The sequence below is a fragment of the Salmo salar genome, chromosome 12 (assembly GCF_965601325.2).
Source record: "Salmo salar chromosome 12, fSalSal1, whole genome shotgun sequence".
NCBI classification, from domain to species: domain Eukaryota; kingdom Metazoa; phylum Chordata; class Actinopteri; order Salmoniformes; family Salmonidae; genus Salmo; species Salmo salar.
Window position 1 is genome coordinate 3,389,077 of NC_138302.1, and position 12,664 is coordinate 3,401,740.

The 12,664-nt window shown below is 51.4% G+C and overlaps 1 protein-coding gene across 1 annotated transcript in view; it reads right to left on the reverse strand.

Moving 5' to 3' along the window:
- Positions 1-2,047: 2,047 nt before the first annotated feature.
- The window catches only part of LOC106590977 (voltage-dependent T-type calcium channel subunit alpha-1H), a 177,043-nt gene continuing 166,426 nt past the window's right edge, over positions 2,048-12,664 (reverse strand). Inside the window, 3 exon segments of the mRNA XM_082958391.1 lie at positions 2,048-4,486; positions 4,959-5,899; positions 6,349-6,520. Coding sequence (XP_082814517.1) covers positions 2,687-4,486; positions 4,959-5,899; positions 6,349-6,520 — 2,913 coding nt within the window. The 3' untranslated portion in view covers positions 2,048-2,686.

A 12,664-nucleotide genomic window follows, 5' to 3' on the forward strand; every position in this document is an offset into this window, starting at 1 on the left:
CAGAACACATACGGGAGGTTCTGGTAGCGTCGCCCGGGACAGGCGTTTTTCTTCCACCACCGGCAACAAAACACCAAATGATTGGGGATTTATCGTGGAGGAAGGATGTCGCAGCACCTCCGATAGAGATCCAGACACTTCTAGAATCTACACCAAGGAGGATCGAAGCTGGTCTGAGCGGCTTGTAACGGACCAACCAAGGAGGATCGAAGCTGGTCTGAGCGGCTTGGAACAGGATAAACCAAGGAGCATCGAAGCTGGTAAGAGCGGCTTGTAACGAACCAACCAAGGAGCATCGAAGCTGGTCTGAGTGGCTTGTAACGACCCAACCAAGGAGGATCGAAGCTGGTCTGAGCGGCTTGGAACAGGATAAACCAAGGAGCATCGAAGCTGGTCTGAGCGGCTTGTAACGACCAAACCAAGGAGCATCGAAGCTGGTCTGAGCGGCTTGTAACGACCCAACCAAGGAGCATCGAAGCTGGTCTGAGTGGCTTGTAACGACCCAACCAAGGAGCATCGAAGCTGGTCTGAGCGGCTTGTAACGGCACAACGTCCTGTTACAACACTTTATGTTGGCGTTGCCTTTATTCAGGAAGTTACCTGCCTTTTCAATACTATAATATACAATCACATAATCAATATTTAGCACAACGCTTTTAATCCAAATAGTCTTCCAGTCATACGTGCGTACATTTTACATACATATGGTCCCGTACATCTGGCTTGGATCCCTATTCCCCTACATAGTGCACTACTTTAGACCACTAGGTAGGGAATAGGGGGGCATTTAGACCACTAGGTAGGGAATAGGGGGCCAGTTTGACCACTAGGTAGGGAATAGGGGGCCATTTAGACCACTAGGTAGGGAATAGGGGGCCATTTTGACCACTAGGTAGGGAATAGGGGGCCATTTAGACCACTAGGTAGGGAATAGGGGGCCATTTTGCAAGTAGCCTATATCTCTTATTCAGTCAGTCTATCAGTCTCCACCTGTCATACAGTCACAAATTAACTATTTAGTCTAGCTCTAACCTGAGAGAGAGAGGAGAAGAGAGACACAGGAGGAGAGATAGAGACGGAGAGAGGGGAGAGAGAGAGAGAGAGAGAGAGAGAGGGAGGGAGAGATAGAGACGGAGAGAGAGAGAGAGAGAGAGAGAGAGAGGAGGAGAGATAGAGGAGGAGAGAGAGAGATGGAGGGAGACAGAGAGAGAGAGAGAGAGAGAGAGAGAGAGAGAGGAGGAGAGATGGAGAGAAAAGAGAGACGGAGAGAGAGTGTGAGAGAGAGAGAGAGAGAGAGAGAGAGGAGGAGGAGAGATACAGAGAGAGAGAGAGAGAGGAGAGAGAGGAGGAGAGATAGAGACGGAGAGAGGAGAGAGAGGAGGAGAGATAGAAATGGAGAGAGAGAGAGAGAGAGAGAGAGAGAGAGAGAGAGAGAGAGAGAGAGGAGAGAGAGGAGGAGAGATAGAGACGGAGAGAGGAGAGAGAGGAGGAGAGATAGAGATGGAGAGAGAGGGAGAGTGAGGAGGAGAGGTAGATATAGGAGAGAGAGAGAGAGAGAGAGAGAGAGAGAGAGAGAGAGAGAGAGAGAGAGAGAGAGAGAGAGAGAGAGAGAGAGAGGAGGAGAGAGGAGGAGGAGAGATAGAGGAGGAGAGAGAGAGATGGAGGGAGACGGAGAGATAGATAGAGAGAGAGAGGAGGAGAGATGGAGAGAAAAGAGAGACGGAGAGAGGAGAGAGAGTGAGAGAGAGAGAGAGAGAGAGAGGAGGAGGAGGAGAGATACAGAGAGAGAGAGAGAGAGGAGAGAGAGGAGGAGAGATAGAGATGGAGAGAGAGAGGAGAGTGAGGAGGAGAGGTAGATATAGGAGAGAGAGAGAGAGAGAGAGAGAGAGAGAGAGGAGAGAGAGAGAGGAGGAGAGATAGAGACGGAGAGAGGAGAGAGAGGAGGAGAGATAGAGATGGAGAGAGAGGGAGAGTGAGGAGGAGAGGTAGATATAGGAGAGAGAGAGAGAGAGAGAGAGAGAGAGAGAGAGAGGAGAGAGAGAGAGAGAGAGAGAGTAGTTCTAAGTTACAGTGACAGAGTTCCTAACCTGCCAGTTAGTTAGTTAGTTACAGTAAACCACAGTCGTATAACCAGCCATATATTTAACAATATAGGAGAAGGTTCTGAACTAAAACAGGACCTAACAGAAGCTGTACAATAAGGAAGGTAACAGACAAACAACAGATTAAGAAGGTCCAAGGTTAAAGGTGACGTCTTTAGATCTAGTGATAATAAACCTCTTCGTGAAAAGTCTTTCCGGGTGTTTCCGGAAGGAACGTGACGTCACTCCGACAGCTAACGAGAGAGGCTGTCGCCAGGGGGGCGGGGGGTGAAAGGGGTCAAAGGTGATTAAAGGTGACGTAGTTAAAGGTAAACTCACGGCAGGTTTCTGTACGATGTCACGACACATAACTTTCTCCTAACAGACAAACCGCTCACAGTTTCCACCAATCGGTGGGTGAGGGAGGGAGAAGGTGGGCGGGTCCTATTTGCATATCATTCAGTTAGGTTAGGGATGTCCTTATCAAGAAGCTGATTGGCTGAATCAGGACTCGTTCCAACAGGGCTGGATTAAAACCATGCTGCGTCGCCACAGAGTCTCTCTAGGGTTGGAGAAAAGGAAAACGATTTCTCAAAGGTCAGGGGTCAGGGTTGAGACTCCTCCCCCTCTCCTTCCCGTGTGCTGAGCATGCGCACTAAGCTCCTCCTCCTGAGAGGGTTGGGAACCAATCCCAGCAGAGACTGTGAGTTCCGAGCTCCTCCTCCCACTTCTCTCCCCTCCCCCTCCGCGTCCCCCTCGACTGTCGATTCGCTGTCCGTCAACAACGAGCATCCCGATTGGTCAGAATCCACCGTGACTCTTATAAAGCTAGAGTCCAATTGGAGAAAAGGGACAGAAAGGCGTGTCTCCGCTGGGTCCGTGTCCAACGAGTCTCTCTGAGAGGCGGAGTCAACCGACAGGGTCCGCCTCCTCAGGTGCGTGCTGCCGTCCGTCGACCGGGTCGTCGTGGAAACCTGGGCTTCAGCAGGTGGCGCTACGGAGATGCAAGGCGGGCTCATCCTCTGCTTCCTGGTCCACTCTCGAACGGGAGACGTCGATTGGCCGGTGAGACACCGGCTCCTCTGGTCCTCTTCAAATGAGAGGCAGGCGTGGAGGGACAGGTAGGGGTGAGGGGAATGGGGAGTGTGCGGGGGGCTGGACGAGTGACGTGTGATGCAACAGATTTCAACATCTGTCTCATCTAGAAAGGAAGTGGGGATACGGTTGGGACTGGAACCGAGGATCGTGGGAAATGGAACAAGGCTGGAACTGGGAATCTGGTTTGGATCAAAGCTGGTCTGAAGGCTCTGGGGAGTAGAAGGAGTAGAGATGGAGAGGTTGGGACCTCCAGCGCAGAGAGAGATGGGCCTGGAGCTGGGGCCCGGGGTCTGGGGTATCTCAGGCCTCTGGGGAGTGGAGGGGGAGGAGAGGGACAGGCTGGGACCTCCAGAGGAGAGAGAGATGGGCCTGGAGCTGGGGCCCGGGGTCTGGGGGGTCTCAGGCCTCTGGGGAGTGGAGGGGGAGGAGAGGGACAGGCTGGGACCTCCAGAGGAGAGAGAGATGGGCCTGGAGCTGGGGCCCGGGGTCTGGGGGGTCTCAGGCCTCTGGGGAGTGGAGGGGGAGGAGAGGGACAGGCTGGGACCTCCAGAGCAGAGAGAGATGGGCCTGGAGCTGGAGCTGGGGCCCGGGGTCTGGGGTATCTCAGGCCTCTGGGGAGTGGAGGGAGAGGAGAGGGACGGACTGGGACCTCCAGAGCAGAGAGAGATGGGCCTGGAGCTGGGGCCCGGGGTCTGGGGTATCTCAGGCCTCTGGGGAGTGGAGGGGGAGGAGAGGGATGGGCTGGAACCTCCAGAGCAGAGAGAGACGGGCCTGGAGCTGGGGCCCGGGGTCTGGGGTATCTCAGGCCTCTGGGGAGTGGAGGGGGAGGAGAGGGATGGGCTGGAAGCTCCAGAGCAGAGAGAGACGGGCCTGGGGCCCGGGGTCTGGGGTATCTCAGGCCTCTGGGGAGTGGAGGGGGAGGAGAGGGATGGGCTGGAACCTCCAAAGCAGAGAGAGACGGGCCTGGAGCCCGGGGTCTGCGGGTTGTCTGTCGTCTGGGGGCCACTATCACTGTGGCTCCTACCGTGTTCTCTTATCGATATAACCCTCTGACTGTGTGTGTGACGCAGTGTGTGTACGGTGTGTGTGTGGCGGAGTGTGTGTGCGCTGGAGGTACGTCTTCGGGGGGAGAGGGAAGGCGAGGAAGGCTGGTGTAGGTCCAGGTGTGTGTTTCCACCAGGGGGCAGGCTGGGTAGCGGACAGAGGTGCATGCTGGGTACGGTGAGGTGGGTGCCGTCGACAGAGCTCAGACGCAGATCGTCAGCGGAACTGCAGCTCAGGTCTTCAGAGTCACAACATACCGCTTCCTAAAGACAGACAGGAAGTAGGATAGTAGAGACAGGAAACAGAGGTTCAGAGGTAACTGGGATGGTTTTGAACACAATGTTTGAACATTAAATCAATGAATTTTGAAGATGAATACAGTTTGATCTGGCCTGGACTGTAAAGTTCCCAGCTAACACAAAACGTTCTAACAACTCGATCTGGCCTGGACTGTAAAGTTCCCAGCTAACACAAAACATTCTAACAACATGATCTGGCCTGGACTGTAATGTCCCCAGCTAACACAAAACATTCTAACAACTTGATCTGGCCTGGACTGTAAAGTTCCCAGCTAACACAAAACATTCTAACAACTTGATCTGGCCTGGACTGTAAAGTTCCCAGCTAACACAAAACATTCTAACAACTTGCACGCAAGGTTCCAAAAAAACAGACGTTTGCAGAACATCCTGGGAAATTAATGTGCTGCCTGGGTAAGAGGTGCAGTCTACGTACCTGTCTCCTCAGCTGTCTCCTCACACTGATGGAGGAAGTGGGTCCCGGCTGTCTGTCCATGCTGTGGGAGGGGCTAAGCCTATAACAGTCCCGTCTGTCTATACTGTGGGAGGGGCTACTCATATAAGAGGTGTGTCTATTGATGCCTTGTGAGGGGCTGTGGATATAAGGGGTGTGTCTATCCATATGAGGGGTGTGTCTACTGTCTATGCTGTGGGAGGGGCTAAGCCTATAAGAGTCCCGTCTGTCTATACTGTGGGAGGGGCTGCTCATATAAGAGGTGTGTCTATTGTTAGGAGAGGTGTGTCTATTGATGCCTTGTGAGGGGCTGTGGATATAAGGGGTGTGTCTACTGTCTATGCTGTGGGAGGGGCTGTGTATATAAGGGGTGTGTCTACTGTCCATGCTGTGGGATGGGCTGTGGATATAAGGGGTGTGTCTATCCATATGAGGGGTGTGTCTACTGTCCATGCTGTGGGAGGGGCTGTGGATATAAGGGGTGTGCCTACTGTCCATGCTGTGGGAGGGGCTGTGGAAATAAGGGGTGTGTCTACTGTCCATGCTGTGGGATGGGCTGTGGATATAAGGGGTGTGTCTACTGTCCATGCTGTGGGAGGGGCTATGTAGATAAGAGGCCCGTCTATTGAGGTAACGGGAGGAGTCTCCGTCGATGCTCTGAGCAGGGCTGAGTCTGTAACTGTGTGTGTCGTGAGAACTACGGATAAACGACGCTCGTCTGCCGTCGACGTGGACGGGCCTCCTGGGGGTGTGTCTTCCCACGGAGGCGGAGTGTCTGTCTACGCTGTGGGAGGGGCTGAGTCTGACTGTCGGTCTGCAGCTGGAGCCCTTCGAGCTGAGGGAGGCATGGCTTCCAGATGGTAACGCCCCCGGGACCTGTAGTAGGGATCCTGCTCCGCTAGAGCCCATGGAGTAGACAGAACCTAGGAGACAGAGAGAGAGACCTAGAACTCTGACACCTAGAACTCTGAGACCTAGAACCTTTACACCTAGAACCCAGAAAGCTAGGACTCTGAGACCTTGAACCCTGAGACTTAGAATCCTGACACTAGAACTCTGATAGATAGAACTCTGAGACCTAGAACGCTGACAACTAGAACCCTGACACCTAGAACTATGAGAACTAGAACTCTGATATATATAACTCTGAGAGATAGAACACTGAGACCGAGAACTCTGAGAGATAGAACACTGAGACCTATAAATCTGAGAGATAGAACTCTGGGACCTAGAACTCTGAGAGATAGAACACAGACCTATAACTCTGAGAGATAGAACTCTGGGACCTAGAACTCTGGGACCTAGAACTCTGAGAGATAGAACACTGAGACCAAGCCGAGACAGAACTCTAGAAACTCTGAGGGATGGTTACCTGAGAAACCACATCCCTTGTAGGTGTCGTGGCCAATGGGAGGGTAGCGGGTGTGTCCGAGGGACTGTAGGGGGCGGAGCATGTAGCTGTCGCTGGGCAGAGACATCATACGAGACAGAGACGGCCGGCCCACCGTCAGCAGGCTACCACGACAACGCTCTTCTTCCACAACCTGGGACAAAAACAAAAAACACAACCATGAACGTCCTCTTCCTCGTTTTATTAACTTCACTAGGGTAGGTGGCAGCATTCGGAATTTTGGATGAAAAGCGTGCCCAAATTAAACTGCCTGCTACTCGGTAAGATATGCATATTATTAGTAGATTTGGATAGAAAACACTCTGAAGTTTCTAAAACTGTTTGAATGATGTCTGTGAGTATAACAGAACTCATATGGCCAGCAAAAACCAGAGACAAATCCAACCAGGAAGTGTGGAAATCTGAGGTTTGTAGTTTTTCAAGTGATTGCCTATACAGTATACAGTGACTTAGGGTTCATTTTGCACTTCCTAAGGCTTCCACTAGATGTCAACAGTCTTTAGAACCTTGTTTCATGCTTCTACTGTTACTGGGGAGAAAATAAGAGCTTATTCAACAAGTGGACTGCCTGATGCCAACGAGTTGTTTACTGCGCGGTCACGCAGCGCGTCGTTCCTTCTTTTTCCTCTGTAATGAATACGCTATTGTCCGGTTGGAATATTATCGAAGATTTATGTTAAAAAGACCCTAAGGATTGATTGTAAACATCGTTTGACATGTTTCTACGAACGGTAATGGAACTTTTTGATTTTTCATGTAGGGTTTTGCGCTCGCCTTTGGATAGTGATCTGAACGCGCGAACAAAAGGAGGTGTTTGGACATAAATATGGAGTTTATCAAACAAAACAAACATTTATTGTGGAAGTGGGAGTCCTGGGAGTGCATTCCAACGAAGATCAGCAAAGGTAAGTGAAGATTTATAATACTATTTCTGAGTTTTGTTGACTCCAGAACTTGGCGGGTAACTTTATAGCTTGCTTTGACTGCTGAGCTCTGTACTCAGAATATTGCAAAGTGTGCTTTCGCCGTAAAACCTTTTTGAAATCTGACACAGCGGTTGCATTAAGGAGAAGTTTATCTTTAATTCTTTGAATGACAGTTTTTTATTTTATCAACGTTTATGATGAGTATTTCTGTAAATTGATGTGCTCATTCACCTGAAGTTTTTGGAGGCAAAACATTTCTGAACATTACACGCCAATGTAAAATGGGGTTTTTGGATATAAATATAAACTTTATAGAGCAAAACATACATGTATTGTGTAACATGAAGTCCTTTGAGTGCCATCTGATGAAGATCATCAAAGGTTAGTGCTTCATTTTAGCTGTATTTCTGGTTTTTGTGACGCTTCTCCTTGCTTGGAAAATGGCTGTGTGGTTTTTCTTGTTTAGGCGCTGTCCTAACATAATCTAATGCTATGCTTTCGCCGTAAAGCCTTTTTGAAATCAGACAGTGTGGTTGGATTAATGACAAGTTTATCTTTAAAATGGTGTATAATAGTTGTATGTTTGAGAAATTTGAATTATGAGATTTTTGTTGTTTTGAATTTGGCGCCCTGCTATTTCACCGGCTGTTGGCGAGGTGGGACGCTACCGTCCCACAAACCTAGTGAAGTTTTAAACTGTTATTTCGCAGATTCTCTTCTCCACAGCGACTGACAGTAGTGAGTGGATACATTTTCATACTGGTCCCCCCTGTACCCACCAAGGGGATCAGAACCACAACCCTGGATTTGTAAGGGCCTTGGGTCCACCAACTAGGCCACACGGGACCGCAGCGTAACCATAACAATCATTACCGTCATCACCACTGCCATCACCACCATCACCACCGTCACCACCATCACCACCACCATCACCACCGTCACCACCACCATCACCACCGTCACCACCACCATCACCACCGTCATCACCATCACCATCACCACCGTCACCACCACCATCACCACCGTCATCACCATCACCACCACCGTCATCACCATCACCATCACCACCGTCACCATCACCACCATCATCACCATCACCACCACCGTCAACACCATCACCACCACCGTCATCACCATCACCACCACCATCACCACCATCACCACCACCATCACCACTGTCACCACCTCCATCACCACAGTCATCACCATCACCACCACCGTCATCACCATCACCACAACAATCACCACCGTCACCACCACCATCACCACCGTCATCACCATCACCACCACCACCATCACCACCGTCACCACCACCATCACCACCGTCACCACCATCACCACCGTCACCACCACCATCACCACCGTCACCACCACCATCACCACCACCGTCATCACCACCACCATCACCACCATCACCACCACCGTCACCACCTCCATCACCACAGTCATCACCATCACCACCACCGTCATCACCATCACCACAACCATCACCACCGTCACCACCACCATCACCACCGTCATCACCGTCACCACCACCATCATCACCGTCACCACCACCATCACCACCGTCACCACCACCGTCACCACCACCATCACCACCGTCATCACCACCATCACCACCGTCATCACCACCATCACCGCCACCATCACCACCACCACCACCGTCACCACCACCACCACCGTCACCATCACCACCACCATCACATCAACACCATCACCACCATCACCATCACCACCACCACCGTCACCACCATCACCATCGTCACCACAGTCACCACCACCACCATCACCACCGTGACCACCAGTACCGTCACCACCACCATCACCACCATCACCACCGTCACAATCGTCACCACCGTCACCACCACCATAGTCACCACCGTCACTGTCACCACCACCACCGTCACCACCACCACCATAACCACCATCACCACCGTCACCACCACCATCACCACCATCACCACCACCGTCATCACCATCACCACCACCATCACCACCGTCACCACCACCATCACCACCGTCATCACCATCACCACCACCGTCATCACCACCACCATCACCACCGTCACCACCACCATCACCACCGTCATCACCATCACCACCACCATAACCACCGTCACAACCACCACCGTCACCATCACCACCACCATCACATCAACACCATCACCACCATCACCACCACCACCACCGTCACCACCATCACCATCGTCACCACAGTCACCATCACCACCGTCACCACCATCACCACCATCACCACCGTCACCACCACCACCATCAACACCATCACCACCACCACCACTAGCACCACCACCGTCACCACCACCACCGTCACCACCATCACCACCGTCACAATCGTCACCACCGTCACCACCACCATAGTCACCACCGTCACTGTCACCACCACCACCGTCACCACCACCACCATAACCACCATCACCACCGTCACCACCACCATCACCACCATCACCACCACCGTCATCACCATCACCACCACCATCACCACCGTCACCACCACCATCACCACCGTCATCACCATCACCACCACCGTCATCACCACCACCATCACCACCGTCACCACCACCATCACCACCGTCATCACCATCACCACCACCATAACCACCGTCACAACCACCACCGTCACCATCACCACCACCATCACATCAACACCATCACCACCATCACCACCACCACCACCGTCACCACCATCACCATCGTCACCACAGTCACCACCACCACCATCACCACCGTCACCACCATCACCACCATCACCACCGTCACCACCACCACCATCAACACCATCACCACCACCACCACTAGCACCACCACCGTCACCACCACCACCGTCACCACCACCGACACCACCACCACCGTCACCTCCACCACTACCATCACCACCGTCATTATCACCGTCACCACCGTCACCACCGCCACCATCACCACCGTCACCAACGTCACCACCACCGACACCACCACCACCGTCACCACCAACACCATCACCACCGCCATTATCACCGTCACCACCACATCCATCACCACCGTCACCACCACCATCAACACCGTCACCACCACCACCATCACCACCGTCATCACCGTCACCACCACCATCATCACCGTCACCACCACCATCACCACCGTCACCACCACCGTCACCACCGTCATCACCACCATCACCACCGTCATCACCACCATCACCGGCACCATCACCACCACCACCACCGTCAACACCATCACCACCATCACCATCACCACCACCACCGTCACCACCATCACCATCGTCACCACAGTCACCACCACCACCATCACCACCGTGACCACCAGTACCGTCACCACCACCGTCACCACCATCACCACCGTCACAATCGTCACCACCGTCACCACCACCATAGTCACCACCGTCACTGTCACCACCACCACCGTCACCACCACCACCATCACCACCATCACCACCGTCACCACCACCATCACCACCGTCACCACCACCATCACCACCGTCATCACCATCACCACCACCGTCATCACCATCATCACCATCACCACCACCGTCACCACCACATCCATCACCACCGTCACCACCACCATCAACACCGTCACCACCACCATCATCACCACCGTCACCACCACCACCACCACCATCACCACCGTCATTATCACCGTCACCACCGTTACCACCGTTGCCACTGTCACCACCACCACCATCACCACCACCACCAACTAGGCTGCAGTAGTACTACTAAAACCAAACTAAAACAGTATTTGCCTTTGGAAAAGCAGAGGTTGCCATTGAATTAAACTCTTTTACTTCTTTTGCCCAACAAGCTGGACAACAAGCTGGTCAACAAGCTGGTTAGCAAGCTGGTCAACAAGCTGGTCAACAAGCTAAAGTTATACCTCTGAATAAGAAGGGGATAAAGTCTGATCCTGGGAATTACAGGCCTGTATTTATCTTCAGTATGAGAAGGGGATAGAGTCTGATCCTGGGAATTACAGGCCTGTATTTATCCTCAGTATGACAAAGGGATAGAGTCTGACCCTGGGAATTACAGGCCTGTATTTATCCTCAGTATGAGAAGGGGATTAGAGACAAATCCTGTGAATTACAGGCCTGTATTTATCCTCTGTATGAGAAAGGGATTAGAGACTGATCCTGGGAATTACAGGCCTGTATGTATCCTCTGCATGAGAAGGGGATAGAGTCTGATCCTGGGAATTACAGGCCTGTATTTATCCACAGTATGAGAAGGGGATAGAGTCTGATCCTGGGAATTACAGGCCTGTATTTATCCTCAGTATGAGAAGGGGATAGGAGTCTAAATTTGGGAATTAGAGGCCTGTATTTATCCTCTGTATGAGAAGGGGATTATAGACTGATCCTGGGAATTACAGGCCTGTATTTATCCTCTGTATGAGAAGGGGATAGAGTCTGATCCTGGGAATTACAGGCCTGTATTTATCCTCTGAATAAGAAGGGGATAAAGTCTGATCCTGGGAATTACAGGCCTGTATTTATCTTCAGTATGAGAAGGGGATAGAGTCTGATCCTGGGAATTACAGGCCTGTATTTATCCTCAGTATGACAAAGGGATAGAGTCTGACCCTGGGAATTACAGGCCTGTATTTATCCTCAGTATGAGAAGGGGATTAGAGAGAAATCCTGTGAATTACAGGCCTGTATTTATCCTCTGTATGAGAAAGGGATTAGAGACTGATCCTGGGAATTAGAGGCCTGTATGTATCCTCTGCATGAGAAGGGGATAGAGTCTGATCCTGGGAATTACAGGCCTGTATTTATCCTCAGTATGAGAAGGGGATAGAGTCTGATCCTGGGAATTACAGGCCTGTATTTATCCTCAGTATGAGAAGGGGATAGGAGTCTAAATTTGGGAATTAGAGGCCTGTATTTATCCTCAGTATGACAAAGGGATAGAGTCTGACCCTGGGAATTACAGGCCTGTATTTATCCTCAGTATGAGAAGGGGATTAGAGACTGATCCTGTGAATTACAGGCCTGTATTTATCCTCTGTATGAGAAGGGGATTAGAGACTGATCCTGGGAATTACAGGCCTGTATTTATCCTCTGTATGAGAAGGGGATAGAGTCTGATCCTGGGAATTACAGGCCTGTATTTATCCTCAGTATGAGAAGGTGATTAGAGACTGATCCTGTGAATGACAGGCCTGTTTTTATCCTCTGTATGAGAAGGGGATTAGAGACTGATCCTGGGAATTACAGGCCTGTATTTATCCTCTGTATGAGAAGGGGATAGAGTCTGATCCTGGGAATTACAGGCCTGTATTTATCCTCTGTATGAGAAGGGGATAGGAGTCTAACTTTGGGAATTAGAGGCCTGTAT